This window comes from Glycine max, chromosome 10 (genome assembly GCF_000004515.6).
Source record: "Glycine max cultivar Williams 82 chromosome 10, Glycine_max_v4.0, whole genome shotgun sequence".
Taxonomy (NCBI): Eukaryota; Viridiplantae; Streptophyta; class Magnoliopsida; order Fabales; family Fabaceae; genus Glycine; species Glycine max.
Genome location: NC_038246.2, coordinates 25,095,403 through 25,110,997, shown reverse-complemented (window position 1 = coordinate 25,110,997; position 15,595 = coordinate 25,095,403). Strand labels below are relative to the sequence as shown.

Here is a 15,595-nt window from a genome sequence, read left to right as displayed (position 1 = left end):
ATAACTATTAATAATGAGACTTATTTCATTTGGTGTATACATTTTTTAAACAGTTTTACCCTCCATCAATTTATTTATTTTTTAACAACTATCCCAATACTTTTTAGTTAATTAATTTTTTTCCTAACTTTTTTTTAATTTCTAAACCTTTTCTTAATTTTTATTTAAAATATATTCCCCTTAGTAATTATGATGTTAGCATTGACCTATATTGCCTCATTTTGTTTTATATTTAGACAATTTTTCTTCTAGAAGTATCCAATACCCTTTAATTAAAAAAAGAAACAATAAATAAAGAGTACCGAATACCCCAACCCGGTTTGCGAATCACCGCCATTCTCAAGTTTAGAACTCCCCAATCCAAGGCAACGCTGCATAACTTTGGCCACCAACACCCCCGTCTCTCATACATTCTACGGTAACGCCCTCTTCTCTCCCTTGCGATGACAACATACGTTTTCTACGCAGGTTTCAATTGCGCACTTTTTTTTTTCCGAGTCTTTGTTTTCTTTGCTATCATCGATTTTTCTTTTTTCATTCAATTTTCTGTGTCAATTCATTCGTTTCATCAATATGAGGTTTTCATCACGAGAGACTAAAAAATTCGCAAGAAGAAGAATAGTTTGGGGGAAAAGATAAAACATTTTATGCGTTTTATTTAATTTTAAACCTTGGATATTATTCTTGAACAGAAAAGATTGCTTTTTTTTTTTTTTTTCCATTTGTGTGTTTGCTTGTGCCATTTCTTATGTGTTTTTATTGTTTTGGTGATTGATTATGAGGTGTAGAATTTCTTTATTACACTCGTATTTTTGGTGATTTGATTTTGTTGGACTTCTTTGAGGGACTCTTTGGTTGCTGCTTAATTTTTTGTTGTTCGAGTAGTGTATGAATTTTGAGTTGTTCCGTGTCAATTTTTCCCAACAAGTGCAAGTTTGAGTTGTTCTGTGTCAATTTCTCACAACAAGTGCAAGTGTGCTCTCAATATTCTTGTTTTGGTGGCCAATGAATTGCTTCTGTTCTGGTTTGCATCAATAGTGTTTATTTTTTATTTTTTCAATGATCACAACCACGGTGCACGATTGTGACCAAGCTGCAAGCTCAATTTTATACGCTTTACACATAATTTTAAGTTGTAGTTTATTGCACCACAGTGACCACATGCCCACTGCAATGTCAATAAAGAAAAAGCTCATCGAGGTTAATAATGCTTTCATAGTTCATACCCCTTTCCTTAGAGAATGTTTGGGGGTGAGGTTTTGGGGGGGAAGGGAGGGGAGGACAAATTTTTTAAATTTAAATTTAGAGAGTTATGTAGTGTTTGTAAACATAAACAAAAGAGTAGGATATTAATGTTAATTTATCACTTTGTTTCTTTCATTCTAAAAATCTTTTCGTCTCTTCCCTTCCCATCAAAACTTAACTCCCAAGCACACCCAAGGGAATGTTTGGAACACCTGAAATTTGAGAATTTGATTGAATTTAATCCTCAATTTGTAGTTTATTTTGGATTAGTCTTTAATTCAAGTTAGAAACTGGAGAATGAGTTCTGTGAAAATCGTAGGATTTGAGAGTTGGGAATTCATTTAGCCCTAGGATTATATCCTGCCCTTGTATTACAATTAACTTTACTAATAAATGTGGGACATCCCAATATCTCTTGCTATGGCCTGCAGTGTCTATCTCGCTTACACATGAACAGAGCTTTTTGTTATCCTCTCTGAATTGTGGTTGTCCTCTGTTACTGTCCACAGTTGTACTTATGGAAAGCTTATTCAATGTCAAAGTAGGGATCTTTTTAAATTGTTTAACGTTACTTAGCCATATTTAACTCAAGTTTAGAATGTTGCCCTCTTAACGTTGTATCATGTTGCTATAATGTTGCTTTAGGCTACAAACACAAAATAGCTGGTTAATAAAGTCCGATGTTCTGCGAATGTCCTGTTTGTTGATTTTGATCTGTCTTGCTCAACCAGTCCTTGGCCTCTATGTTCTTATGCTCAGGATACGGTTTTTTCATGCAATGTTTCTTATTAAAAGTTAGCTTCCCAGTCCTTGGAATATTTCATCATAAACTAACAGATATATTTAAATTCCTAGGCAGCAATGCTTTTCTGTAACTGAAAATTTGTAGCATTCACGGTACAGAGAAGCGTTCACCTTCCTTCTTTAGCAAACTACTAAGTAATTCTTTACTATCTTTATTTACTTACAGCTTGTTATGTGCAACTTCTCAAATGATGTCAAACACTAGAATTCATTTAAAACTCAAAAAAGAATTAAACTGAATTCTTGCTAGGAACAGTGTTGTCAAATGGCGGTTATGGTGGCGCCGTGGCAGATTTTTGAAAAAACGCCACCAAATAGCGGTGGTGTTGCGGGTTTCAAATGGCAGCCACCATAGGCTTAACGGTGGTGGCGGAATGGCGGTTATGGCGGAAGAAACTCTTTTTTTTCTGCAGTGGCACCTGGTTCTGTTTTTTTTTTGTTCAGTTTTTCTTTGCACCTGTTTCTGTTTATTTTTTGGGTTCAGTTTTTTTTTTTTGTTTGACACTTTTTTTTAATTTTTGGTTCCACTTTTTTTTTTTCTGTTTAGTCCTCTTCTACTAATTACAACAAAGAGGATTATGTTGGGATTGGAGGAAGATGATTAGAGCTCAACCTTTACTTTGCATTATGCTTTTATCCTTTTGTTTTTTTGAACTCTTGAATGAGTTTATTTGGTGTTGGTTATTGTGTGAACTCATGAAACTTTTTTAGTTTATTTGAATGCAATCCATTGTTTTTTTAATTTTTTATTTATATTTATTTTTTATCTATTGTTTTGTTAATATATATATATATATATATATATATATATATATATATATATATATATATATATATTTTGTCTGCCATGACTTCCGCCATTTGCCGCTATGCCATCCGTCATATTTTTATGGCGGATTTTTGGCCATCCGCCATTAACAACATTGGCTAGGAATTAGTTCAAAGTTCAAACATGGCTTAAATGTACAATCATGTAAAATGAATTAAAGTACAACTCCCCGCGCTTATTCCCATGTCTCTGTTTAATAACTACCTCTTTGTTCATCATATATCTTCTGTTTGAAAATTATATTTAGTTATCTGCCTCATCATGCTAACAGCTAGCTTTTATTGCATGGTCATAATCAAGAAGTGAACGTCAATGGCAAGTTGTGTTGGCACTTCACCTCTATATTTACCAGGTACAATGTTTTATACATCTTGCAGTGCTCAGTTCTAGTAAACATAATGCTGTGACTTTAGTGTCTCGGAAGTTGGAAGTTGCTTAAATCATGGAATAAGTTATTTATTGTTCTTTTCTGCATGCAGTTGGTATTGGAAATTTTCCTCATGCTCATGTTAAGCTTACTAGACCAAACATTGTTGGGATGAAACCCTTACCATATAACATCAGAAAAGGAGAACTTAAGATTGCTACATTGCAAAATCCATCATCCCATGTCAGACATGCTGCTGCTTTGGTAAGTTATTATTATTCTTTTATTTGGCATTTGTTGTGTGTTGTTTGTTCTATTGATGCTATATCTTAGCATAGCTGTAAAGCGGATCCAAACTTTGTATTATTGCAATGCAGAATTAGCTGTTATTGAAAAGTTTCTAAGGTTCTGATAGACCACTGTTAATCAATAAATATTTGCTATCCTACAATAGAAGTTCAGGAGAGTTCAGCTCCCCTCTTTAGAATACAGGGCAGCAGTTGGAAAATAGTTGAGAAAACAAGAAAGATACCCAGAAAATGCAATGAGCTGTACCCAACCAAGGCAAATTGCCAAAATTTTGAATCGCTATGGATGTCATGCTCTCTATATCCCTTCATGCCAGGATCTTTTCCATTCAAATGCTGCTAGTTGTCTGCTCTTTTATGCTTCTCTCTTCTGATCAAACCCCCCACTTCCTTATTTTCTTCATTAGTTGAAATCCCCTTATTACACCTTTCCCATTGATAAACTGGTGTTTGCATATTCTTGTACAAGATTTTTTGCCTTGCTTTTAATTCAATTCATGTGATTTTTTTGCCTTGCTTTTAATTCTGTTAAGTTTGATTCAGCCAGGAATTGGATTGGAAGATGTGAAAATTCTGCGGAAAGAGGTAAAAACACAGAATTACATAAATTTTGCCAATAAAATCACATGAGTTGAATTAAAAGCAAGGCAAAATCTCTTGTAAAAGAACATGCAAAACTCCGGTTTATTACCCATCCTTCTTTCTTCTCACATGCAGGTGCAAGTCCCCATTGAGTCTAACACTCTTCAGTCTGTCCACTATCCTTCCCGCTTTCACTTCTAGAATCAAATCACCTGTCCCCTTCTCTATGTCTCCATCCCTATACCCCAATACAAAAGTAACACCAAAGCAAAAAAATTGTCAATTAAGAGTGAGAATGTTGATATTTAAAGGAGAAATTTACTTAGGGGTGTGCCAGTTTTCTAATGGACAAGCAAAGTGTGCTAAGTTTTTTTTTTGAAAGGCAAAGTATATAATATATTTGATAATCTAAGGGAGCATAATAGCTCCTGTACAAGGTGTACAGATGAACTAGACAAAAAACAATTCAACCTTTCAAGCCTAGGGGTATCCACAAAAAAGGACCCCTATTAAGTCAAAATAACTATTCTATGACAAGCAACCCAAAGGGTTTGTGCACCATGAGGAAAAGAAAAAGCTGCTTTAACTCCCTTCTTGTATAATAACCACTTCCGAGAACAAGCTTTAATATGTGAAAGGATGTCTCTTTCTTCCTGCTGTCCCTGTCTGAATATAATTGAATTTATCAGCCCCCAAATATTCCAACAAGTAGAATGCCAAAAGATGTGTCTTATAGCTTTCAACTTGGTCCCTCTAGTGAGTGCACCCAACTGAGTAAATAGCTGGGAAATGTCTTCTAGCATCACGAAATCCACACCCAACCAACACCCAACCAAGATATCACAGCATACCAAATCCTGTTTGAGAATGGGCAACACAAAAACAAGTGATTTCAGTCTTCCCCTTCTATGCATGTGGCTTGAGGGGCTATTAGGTTTTCAAGTAGAGAGTTGGCCAATTAGTGTTTTGCATTTATCAATGTTTTGATTGAATTGGTCTATTTGTGGTTGAACCAGTAATAATTATATTATATTTAATATTTTAAGTGTAAAATCATGAGAAATCAAGATCTAAAAAATTTTAAATTGATATAAATGATTAAAGTATATGCTTTATAAGATAAAAATTGAGAGTAATTGACAAAACAATTTATACTTGGGTGAAATCTTTGAATTTGTTTTTATTTATCTTAAAAATATTTTATATTAAATTGAAAAAAAATTGAAAAACTAAAAAATGCTTGTTCAAACTGATTTTCTACACCTATTATAGACTGGTTTGACTAGTTCTTACTGGTTTTGGGATGCTCCAATTGTTTTGAAGGTAATTGATTGGTCATCATAATGTATTTTATAAATATTAAAAATTATAGTATTTTGTGGAAGTATTTTTAAATACATAAAATTATAGAATTTCAAATTCTATTTAAAAAAGTGAAAATTTAATATTCATTCTCTCTCTCTGTTCTTTCTTTCTCTTCCTTCTGTATTACTTTCTGCTGTTTCTCTTCTCTCTATCAATATTGATGTAAAACTTATCAATATTTTTATGAATCATCAAATATTTAAAATTATTTTTAAATGATTAAATGTTATTTAATATTTAAATTATTTTTGAATTATTAATTATTTTAAAATTGGCTAATGGTTATCTTTATTAAGTTTAATATTGAAATTTCAATTTTTTAAATATATATTTAAAAACAAAATTTTGCATACAGTGAATTGTGGTGTCCAAACTTAGAATTTGAAATTTAAGAAATTTCAATTGATATTTCCAAAAAAAAAAATATTTAGAAAATAAAGGAAATTTAAGTCAAATCAATTTATATTTCAAGCATTTTGAAATTCCTTGCAATCTTAAAATTCATCATCAAAACACAATCTGCATTTCTGAGATTTTGTGTGATGGAAGTAGATTTAGGGTCTATATGGATAAATTCTCTACAAGCACTTATAAGAAAAGAAAATAGAATGAAAAATGAAATAAGATTTTTCATAAGCTAAAATTAGCTTATTTTAATTTTCCTTATTTTCGTCTATAAATATTTGTGGAGAAGTTTATCTAAACATGCTCTTAATGTTTTTATTTTTGTCCCTAGTTTCAGTCCCATTCTTGAGACTTGCTCGAGTCTTGTTGCTCTAGGTGAACCATTGGCAAGGCAGAAATGCTGGGCTTAATTGTTTAACGATCTAATATATTCTGATTGTTTGTATTGTGAACTCTACAGAATTTTAAATGTGCTGCTGCAACTGCAAGTGCAACCCAAACTGTAACACGCAATTCTCGGTCAATGACTACTGGTAATAACCTCTCAATGTGTTTTAGCCTCTACCATTGGATATGCTAATCATTGTGTTCTCCTTCATTTGATTATATGTATGACTTTTTTCTTTTTTTTTTCCATGCACATCTTTCTGTGTCATTTGACATAACTAAATCAATGTTGGAACTATTAAGGGGTTTTAAGAGTGAAGGTGACAACTAAGAACATACAGTAACAGCTTATATTTTCGAATTCTTGCTTCTTTCAGATAGATGCCCTATATAATTCATAGTTAATGGTTTTCTTGAATCCTTTTCATTATTTTCATAAAACAGAAGTGAGGCCAAATCTTCATATCTTCTTGACTCTGGGTATAAATTTGTTAAACCAGTGGGTGAGAAGGTAAAGGAGCTCTCTTTCGGCAAATGTTAGCAATTAGTAAGTTATGTTAATGGGTGGATTTGAACCCATGGCATCCTTATCACTTCAACCCTTATGTCCTTCTCCCAGCCACCAAACCACCTTATTACTCCCGGGCACTCCCTTAATGGCTGCTGCTCCAGAGGGTTCCCACCAAAGCCATAAGACCAACACCCTTCCGACACTTCTCCCACTTGGGTTACAGGAATGAGTTACATGCCCAATCTCTTGCCAAGTACCTATAGTGTGAAGAGCAACAAAAATGAAAGATTGGCACAACAGTAAATTATGAAGGTCTAAAGGATTTAGAAGGCTTAAAGAAGGTTCTTCTTTTGAAGCTTCAAAGCTGTCTTCTTTGCGGAAAGCAAAAGGAAGAGATGTTTTATGTTTATTTGTTTTTTCCCTTTTGTGGAGGGGTTTCCTAGGAGAGTTTAGGGGCAGTTGTTGTGTTCCCTTCTCTGTTTTTCTTCTGATATTTTATTTTGGAGGTTATCTTCTCTCGTATTTTCCCCTTATCTAGTAAAGTATTTATTTTCTATCCTAAAAGTATATACATAGATGTCAGTAAACTTTGGCCTTAATTATCTGTTATCCTTTAACCATGTTCTGAAGATTTGTATGTTCAATGTTTCTATACAGACATAGAATGCTAATACTTAATCTGAAATGACAGACAAAGTGAAGTCTCCTAAACTTGACAACAATGGACCTGGTTTGCCACCTTACGATGGCGATGGTCATGGTGGCAACGGAGGGGGTGGAGGTAACTTTTCAGGTGGACTCATTCTTTTGGGCATTCTTGGTGTGCTAGATGTTCTCAAGGACATTGAGAAACAATGGCAACGCAAGCACAACAGATGATCTTGAACAGGTTATCTATGGTGGGAGTGAAATTACTTTACAAATCCTGATTTAGCAACGATGAGTAGAAGTCTACCGTCTATGCAAATACTTTACAGAGTTAGCTTTATGAATTCTTTTTTTTAAAAAAAAACTTTATTATACAGGTAACTTGGAACACATAAAATGCTTAGAGAAATTAATTACTAAAGAATTTGTTGATGATTTTTTTTTCATGGAGGTGTTATAAAGATAGGCATAAATAGGCTAAATTGTAATTAGTTCCCCGCGGTTCTCTTATTTTTTCAGAATAAGTAATTTTGGTTATTCCGTCGATTTACTGTCCAAAGTCAATGTCATAGGTGCTTATTTAGGTTGTTGACATAGTGAAAAATAGTATTTTTTTTTTAGGAATTAAACCCATAATATTTTATACAATTACTAGGCAATAAATCAGTACTGTCACTTGATTTCTTTGGTTAATTTTATAAATAATATTTTTTAATTATAAAGATTATAATTAAAAAAAATATATTAATATATATTTCTTTTACACTTTTTTTTATTACCGAGGAAAAAAAGAGCTACACTTTGACCAACCACAGGAAGGTCAACCCTTTGGCATCATTAGAAACTAAAGAAGGGAGATAAAGGGGACAAGACTCAAGAATATGAAACAGAGAAGCGTGATGATGATCGTTATTGGCTAGAAAATCATATATATCTACTGGCCTCTCGAAAAGTATGAACTATCTGAATTCCAATCCTGCACCTCCAGCTCTCTAATAATAATATCCCTCAACAAATGTAGCACATAATGGGATCGAGTTTGTCTATTGATGACCATATTAATTGCAACAGCAGAGTCCATTTCAAAGATGACTTTAGAAAGGTTGATTTGCATAAGTGTATATTGTACCTAGAAAAGTATATTGCACCTCCAGCTCTCGAAAAGTATTTTTGCTTACTACAATTAGGTGTTCTTCGTTTGTTAACTGTAGTTAGTTGTCCGATAAGATAGTTGACAATTCTCACTGTCAACTATATAAACTCTTCCTTTAACTATTTTTAGTTAGGTTGCATAGTAATATGTTTCTTTCTCTCTCTCTCTCTAAATTGTAAAACGGTATATAGAGCTTAGGTTGAAACCAAGTTTTTTCATGGCTTTCACATTGACTCCTTTCCCACCGCTACCATCGTCATTGGCTAGCTATTCCAAAACATCCATGCAATCAATTTCTCAAAAGTTGCATGTGAAGAATTGTCTTCTTTGGATTCAATAGGTGCAACCTTTTAGTCACAATCATTATCTTGAAGGCTACTTTGTTAATCCTCAAATTCCTTCTAAATATGCTTCAATTAAAGATCACAATTTAGATAAAGTCACTAGAGAGTATCGTGTTTGCTACGGACATGATCAATTTCTTCTTGCATGATTGTAATCCACTATTTCTAGTGAAATTCTTCCTCGCATTGTTGGTTATTGATTGTCGCAGTTATGGGATCACATCCAGTCATTTTTTCAATCTCTCACAAAGATTTGTCAAGTTTGTGACGAGCTTCAGAATCTCTCTTGATAATCGCTCTAATTATCTTATCCATGTGCAAACTCTAGTCAATGCGCTCACTTCCATTGGTGAAAAACAGCATCCAATTCTGAGCATCTTAATCTGATTCTTGATAGACTCCCTAATGAATATGAATTGTTGATTTCACTCATCACCAACAAATTTGATCCTTTTCTATTGTTGAGGTTGAAACTTGGGTTCTTGCACGAGAGGTGCGTATTGATTGTTCTTGCAAACTTGCTTTAGGTTCTATCAACCTAACACAACTTAGGCTCCATTATTCTTTCCCAATTCTTGAAATTTGTCTCATGAAGGTGTTGTTGTTTCTGATTTTGTGCAACCTGTGAACCCTAATTCTCAAGGTTAAGTCAATCTGACAACTCAGGTCGTGTCAGATGATAACTCACCCAATGATTATGTTGGAAATCATCTTTTCAATGGACGGGGTTCTAACCAGAATAATCATGGCGGTCAGAATCCTAATTGTGGTGGTGGAGACCGTGGTGGTGGTCATTTTGCTAGTGTGCAATGTCAAATTTGCTATAAGTTTGGACATGGAGCTTGGTATTGTTATCATAGATTGGAGGAAAATTGCATTCCTAACCTTCCACCACCAGCCTATCTTGCTCCTGCTATTATGTAACCTACCCCTTGCAAGTTCAATATGCTTAGCCTATGCAATATGTATATATGCTCAACCTGCTTATTCCCAAGCTATTGTATAACCTTATTATGTGTACATTCAACCACCTCAGATCACTCAACCAGCTTCTAAACATCCTCAAGTTTATCTGGCTAGTTCCTCTCACACGCCAACTCAAGGGCAGAGTTGGTACCCTGATTCTGGTGCTTTTCACCATGTGACAAATGTCATAGAATATACAGCAAGTGACACCTTTCAAGGGCCCTGATCAAATCATTATTGGATATGGTCAAGGTCTCAACATTAATTCTTCAGGTGTTTTCACCTTTTCTTCTTCTCTTAATCCTAAATTCTCTTGTCCTTAGTAATCTAGTGTCAGTTAGTTTTGTAAAGACAATAATGTCTTCTTTGAGTTTCACTCATCTTTTTGTCTTGTTAAATCACATGATTCTAAACATGTTCATCTAAAAGGGCTTATGGGGAGTAATGGTCTCTATCAGTTCCCTCAACTCCTTTCGTTTGTGCCAAAGTACAAGTTTCCTACAAATTGTTTAGAGTCTGTCACCAGTCTTGTACAAAGTCCTCTTGTTAATATTCTCACAAGTAAATATGATTTTTAGCCTTTTCGTCTAATAAAGTTGTTGCAGTTGTCGTGTTGTAAATACAACTACTTGTAATTCCAATTTCTTTTCCGTTTGGCACTTTAGGCTTGGTCACCCTAGTGCTGCACTATGAAAATTGTACTTAGACTTTATAATATTCCAAATATTAATAGACTCAACAGATTTTTGCAATCGCTATTGTCTTGGAAAGTCACATCGACTTCCTACTTCTTCTTCCTTTACCCTCTATGATAAACCTTTTGACCTTGTTGACACTTATTTGTGGAGCCTTACTCATTGTGTATCACTGTTTGGTTTTACATACTATATTTCCTTTGTTGATGCTAACATCAGGTTCACTTGGTTGTACTCACTCAAGAACAAATTTAATGCTTTAGAGGTCTTTAAACTATTTAAAACCATGGTTTCAAATTAGTTTAGCTCCTCTAATTAATGTTGTACAGACAGGGAAGGGAGTTCAGACCTTTCACTAAGTTCTTTATTGATCATGGTATTCAGCACAAACTTATATGTCCTCACACCCATCACCAAAATGGGGTAGTGGAATGCAAACACAAACATGTTGTAAAGTAATGTCTCACTCTTTTGTCTCAAGCAAAACAGCCTCTTCATTAATGGTATCATGTTGTTGTCTCTAGTGTGCATCTTATAAATAGAATGCCCTCATTTGCTATGGGCAATGAGATTCCATATCAAAAATTGTTCAATAAACAAGTTGATTATTTCTTTTTTAAAGTGTTTGACTACTCCTTCTTCCCTTTGCTGAGGCCTTATGAAAAACATAAGTTACAGTTCAAATCTCAAGAATATGTATTCTTGGGCTATTCTCCTCCACACAAAAGTTACAAGTCCGTGTTGTTGATGGCAGGTTATACATCTCTAAAGATGTTACCTTTAATTAAAGTTTTTCCCTATCCTTCTATTTTTCTTGAACCAACTTTGTTAACCTCTGAAGTCCCTGATACTGCAACTGCATTTACCCTCATTGCTTTACCTTCTGCAGTATTTGTTCCAATACATCATCATCTTTGCCACTGAGAATTCCTTTTCTTCCAATGACCAACAACCTCCTTCACCACATATTTCCCATACCCAGCCTTTACTTGTTACCAATACAGCCTTACCAACAAAATCCTTCCTTTATTCCCACACAAACAACCTCACAGCCTATTATTAGACTTGATAATACACATCCTATGTGTACTCAAAGCCAAATATGGTATTATTAAGCCCAAAATTAATCCTACTAAGTCAACCAAAGTTGCATTAACTGATCCCTCTTGGGTCTATGCTATGCAATCTGAGTATGATGCACTCATGAGAAATGACACTTGGAACTTGGTTGATCTTCCTGCTTCCAAAACAATAATTGAGTGCAAATGGGTTTTAAGGGTCAAGGAAAATCCAGATGGGTCTGTTAATAAGTACAAAGCAAGGCTTGTTATCAAAAGCTTCCATCAGCAATTGGGGTTTGATTATAAGGATACCTTTTCCCCTGTAATCAAACCTGTCACAGTCAAACTTATTCTCTCTCTTACTGTCTCACACAATTGGCCTCTTCAGTAGCTGAATGTTAATAACGCCTTCCTCAATGGTATTCTTGAGGAAGTCCTACATAACTCAACCCCCTAGTTTTGTGTCTTCCAACAAGCAACAAGTTTGCAGAATTCACAAGGCAATTTATGGCCTGAAGCAAGCTCCCAGGGCCTAGTTTAACAAGCTGAAAAAGCTACTCTTCTCAGTTTTGGATTCTCTTCTAGCAAGTGTGATCCATCCCTTTTTATGTTTTCTGATTCTGCCTTAGTTGTATACATTTTAGTATGTGGATGATATTATCATCATTGGTAATAACAACAAGTTAATTCATTCTCTGGTTTCTCAAATGAATTTTGTCGTCTCTCTAAACGATCTTGGTGAATTGGACTATTTCTTAGGAATAGAAGTTCAGAGGTAGTAAGATGGTTCTCTTATTCTAACTCAGTCCAAGTATATTTGTGATCTCTTGACCAAGACCTACATGGATGAGTCTAATCCTATATCTTCTCTTATGGTTAGAGGATGTAAAGTCACAAAGTTTGCTTCTGAGGATTTTTCTGATCAACTCTTTATAGATCTATTGTTGGTGCCTTGCAGTATGCTAACATCACTTGACCAGAGATTAGTTTTTCTGCCAATAAAGTTTATCAGTTTATGACTAAGCCTTCTTACCAACATCGGTTGACTGTGAAGAGAATTCTGAGGTACCTCAAGGGTACACTTGCTTTAGGGTTTCATTTCCAAGCTACTTCCCTGCAGCAACCCTTTCCTCTTCATGCTTATTGCTATGCAGATTGGGCATCTGATCCTGATTATAAGAGGTCTACATCTGGAGCTGCTATTTTTCTTGGACCTAATTTGATCTCTTAGTGGTCCAAGAAACAGTTAGTGGTTGCTTGTTCTAGTAAGAGGCAGACTATAGGAGCATGGCTCTCATGGAAGCTGAGGTCAGTTGGATTCAATCCCTTTTTTTTAACTTCAAGTTCCTTACACAACTCATGTCATTCTTTGTGATAATATCAGTACTATCTCCTTGGCTCATATTCCTGTTCTTCACTCCAGAACTAAGCACATAAAGTTAGATCTATTCTTGGTTAGAGAAAAAGTCCTCACCAAGCATATCATCAATGTGGTGGATATGCCTACTCTTGATCAATTGACAGATATTTTGACCAAGGCTTTTATCTCCTGCTACTTTTCTTTTTTACAGATCCAAGCTCAGAGTGGTTGAAAGACATGCTTCCAACCCCTCATGAGCTTCCGGGGGGTATAGGTGTATATTATACCTCAAGTATTTTTACATACTATAGTTAGGTGTTGTTAGTTTGTTAAATATAGTTAGTTGTCAGTTAGGATAGTTGATAGTTCTCACCGCCATCTATATAAACTCTACCTTTAACTGTTTTCAATTAGGTTGAATAACAATATGTTTCTCAATTCCTCTTTTCTCTATCTTTCTCTTTCACTTTCTCTGAATTGTAAAAATTCGGGCTAAGCAAATACCCTCAGACCCCAAAGTTTAGAAGATATTGCATTTGAAGTTCCTATATTAGCATGAAAATATTTAATACCCCGACCCAAATGATCTCTGTCATAAGTGGTAGGATCGTGTTCAAGACCTCCCATCTCCACCTTGTGTCTCTCACATAAGAAGCTAACGAAAAATTTCACTATGCTTGAAAATAGAATCTGTGATCAGATTTGCAAGAGTTGGATACCTGGAATCCAACAATTCGTCCAAAAACCTGCCTTGTTGACGATTATTGACCACCCATCTCAATTCAGAATCAATGTGGTGCCTTAAGCTAGTGATAGCTTTCCAAGTATGAGATGTAACATTCCTGTGGTTCATACTAGGAAGAGTATGAGAGCCACACCCATACTTGTTACGAAGAATGCACACCCAAATAGCATCAGCGTCATTTATGAGATTCCATCCAAGCTTTAAGATGTAGCCTTGATTCAACTCCTTCATATTTTGAAAACCAAGTTCGTCGTGCTCCTTCGGCTTGCAGATGTGTCCCACGAGATAAGATGCACTTTCCTACTATCATGGGAGCTTCCCTAAATGAAATTCCTGCAAAGTCTTTCAATCTCCTTATGCACTGAGGTTGGTAATAGAAAAGTTTGCATCACGTACCCTGGTATTCTAATAAGGGAATATTGGGCCAAAGTAATTTTTCCTGCCATAGAGAGTGCGAGATTTCCAAGACAACTTTTTCCTGACTTTATCTATAATACATTGATAATGATGTGCTGACTTCCTTTGACTGAACATCAGAAAGCCCAAGTAACTGTCTATAGAGGTAGAAACAAGAATGTCTAAGCTTTGATTGAGAGAAATGGCCTCCTCTAGTTTCACATTCTTAGAAAAGAATAAAACAGATTTATGAACATTTATTTTTTGTCCCGAGCCACTACAAAAGCATCCATAATAGTTTTGATAACCTAAGCTTGTTGTAGAGAAGCCTCAACCACGAATTATGTCATCGATGAAGAATAAATGCAACACTGTGACTCCTGTACTATTCCCAAACCAGAAGGGTTTCCAATTACCCTCATTGACTGACTTTTAAATGAGATATGCTAGCCTCTCCATGTGCAAGACAAAGAGGTAAGGGGGTGAAGGGTCCCCTTGCCTCAATCCCCATGTAGGAGCAAAAGAATTCCAATTGATAGCTAAAGAAGTGCTCATACAATTAGAGAGAATATCAATCATCCAAGAGGGAATCTTCAGTTGATTAAGAGTGTCAATCACAAAACTCCATTCCATTCGATCATAGGCTTTGTGAAGGTCAAGCTTTAACATCATATGACATTTCTTCCAGGAAGCATGGTTAAAGGAGTGAACCAGCTCCTGAAGAATAATAGCATTGTCCATAAAGGCCCGAAAAGACTTACAAGAATGGGGTCTTAAACCGGAACTTTGGCCTGATGAAAAGGGTAGATACCTGCTGTATATACATTGACAATTACAAATAAGGTAGTTTTTCTTAGAACTTTTTAGGCTTAAAATTTTTGTTTTAATTATTTGTCTTCAGTTAATATGACATCATCTCAACGACTAACATGTTAAAAAGAAATATTCTCAAGGTAATGACAAATTCAAAATAAAAATATTAATATATTAAGAATATATTGTCACGAAAATTTTTTATTAGCTGATTAGTTATTCGAACCTCAAACATATATATAGAATACGACTTCTTTGAGAACACTTTCTTACATGACAACAATTAATAACAACTATTAGGCTATGATTAAAAATAATAGACAGTTAAGACTAAAATATTTAAAAATTAAAATATAATATAACCATTAAATTTTTAAAAGATTCATCAAACAAATCACGTCCTAAAATATCTTAGTTATAGTTAACCCATCATCATTACCAAGATTGTCACCGCCTTTGTCAGTATGACTGTCGTCATCATCCCTTAGGCATGGCAAGTGTACCCATCCCTAAGGGGATTGACCCATCCCCATGGGGACTGACCCGAACATGCCTGATTTTGACGGAAAAAAATTGAGTCAATCGAGGTTGGTTTTTTTCTGATTGAGAAA

General features: G+C 34.8%; 1 protein-coding gene across 9 annotated transcripts; it reads left to right on the top strand.

The window, feature by feature from the left end:
• Nucleotides 1-263: 263 nt before the first annotated feature.
• LOC100781669 (uncharacterized) lies at nucleotides 264-7,942 on the top strand. 9 transcript variants are annotated; one of them, XM_006588884.4, is made up of 7 exons: nucleotides 322-418; nucleotides 2,101-2,184; nucleotides 3,179-3,230; nucleotides 3,358-3,509; nucleotides 4,097-4,138; nucleotides 6,366-6,438; nucleotides 7,495-7,897. In XM_006588884.4, exons 3-7 carry the CDS (start codon nucleotides 3,191-3,193, stop codon nucleotides 7,680-7,682), a joined length of 495 nt encoding a protein of 164 aa, XP_006588947.1. In that variant the 5' UTR covers nucleotides 322-418; nucleotides 2,101-2,184; nucleotides 3,179-3,190; the 3' UTR covers nucleotides 7,683-7,897.
• The last annotated feature ends 7,653 nt before the right edge of the window (nucleotides 7,943-15,595 follow it).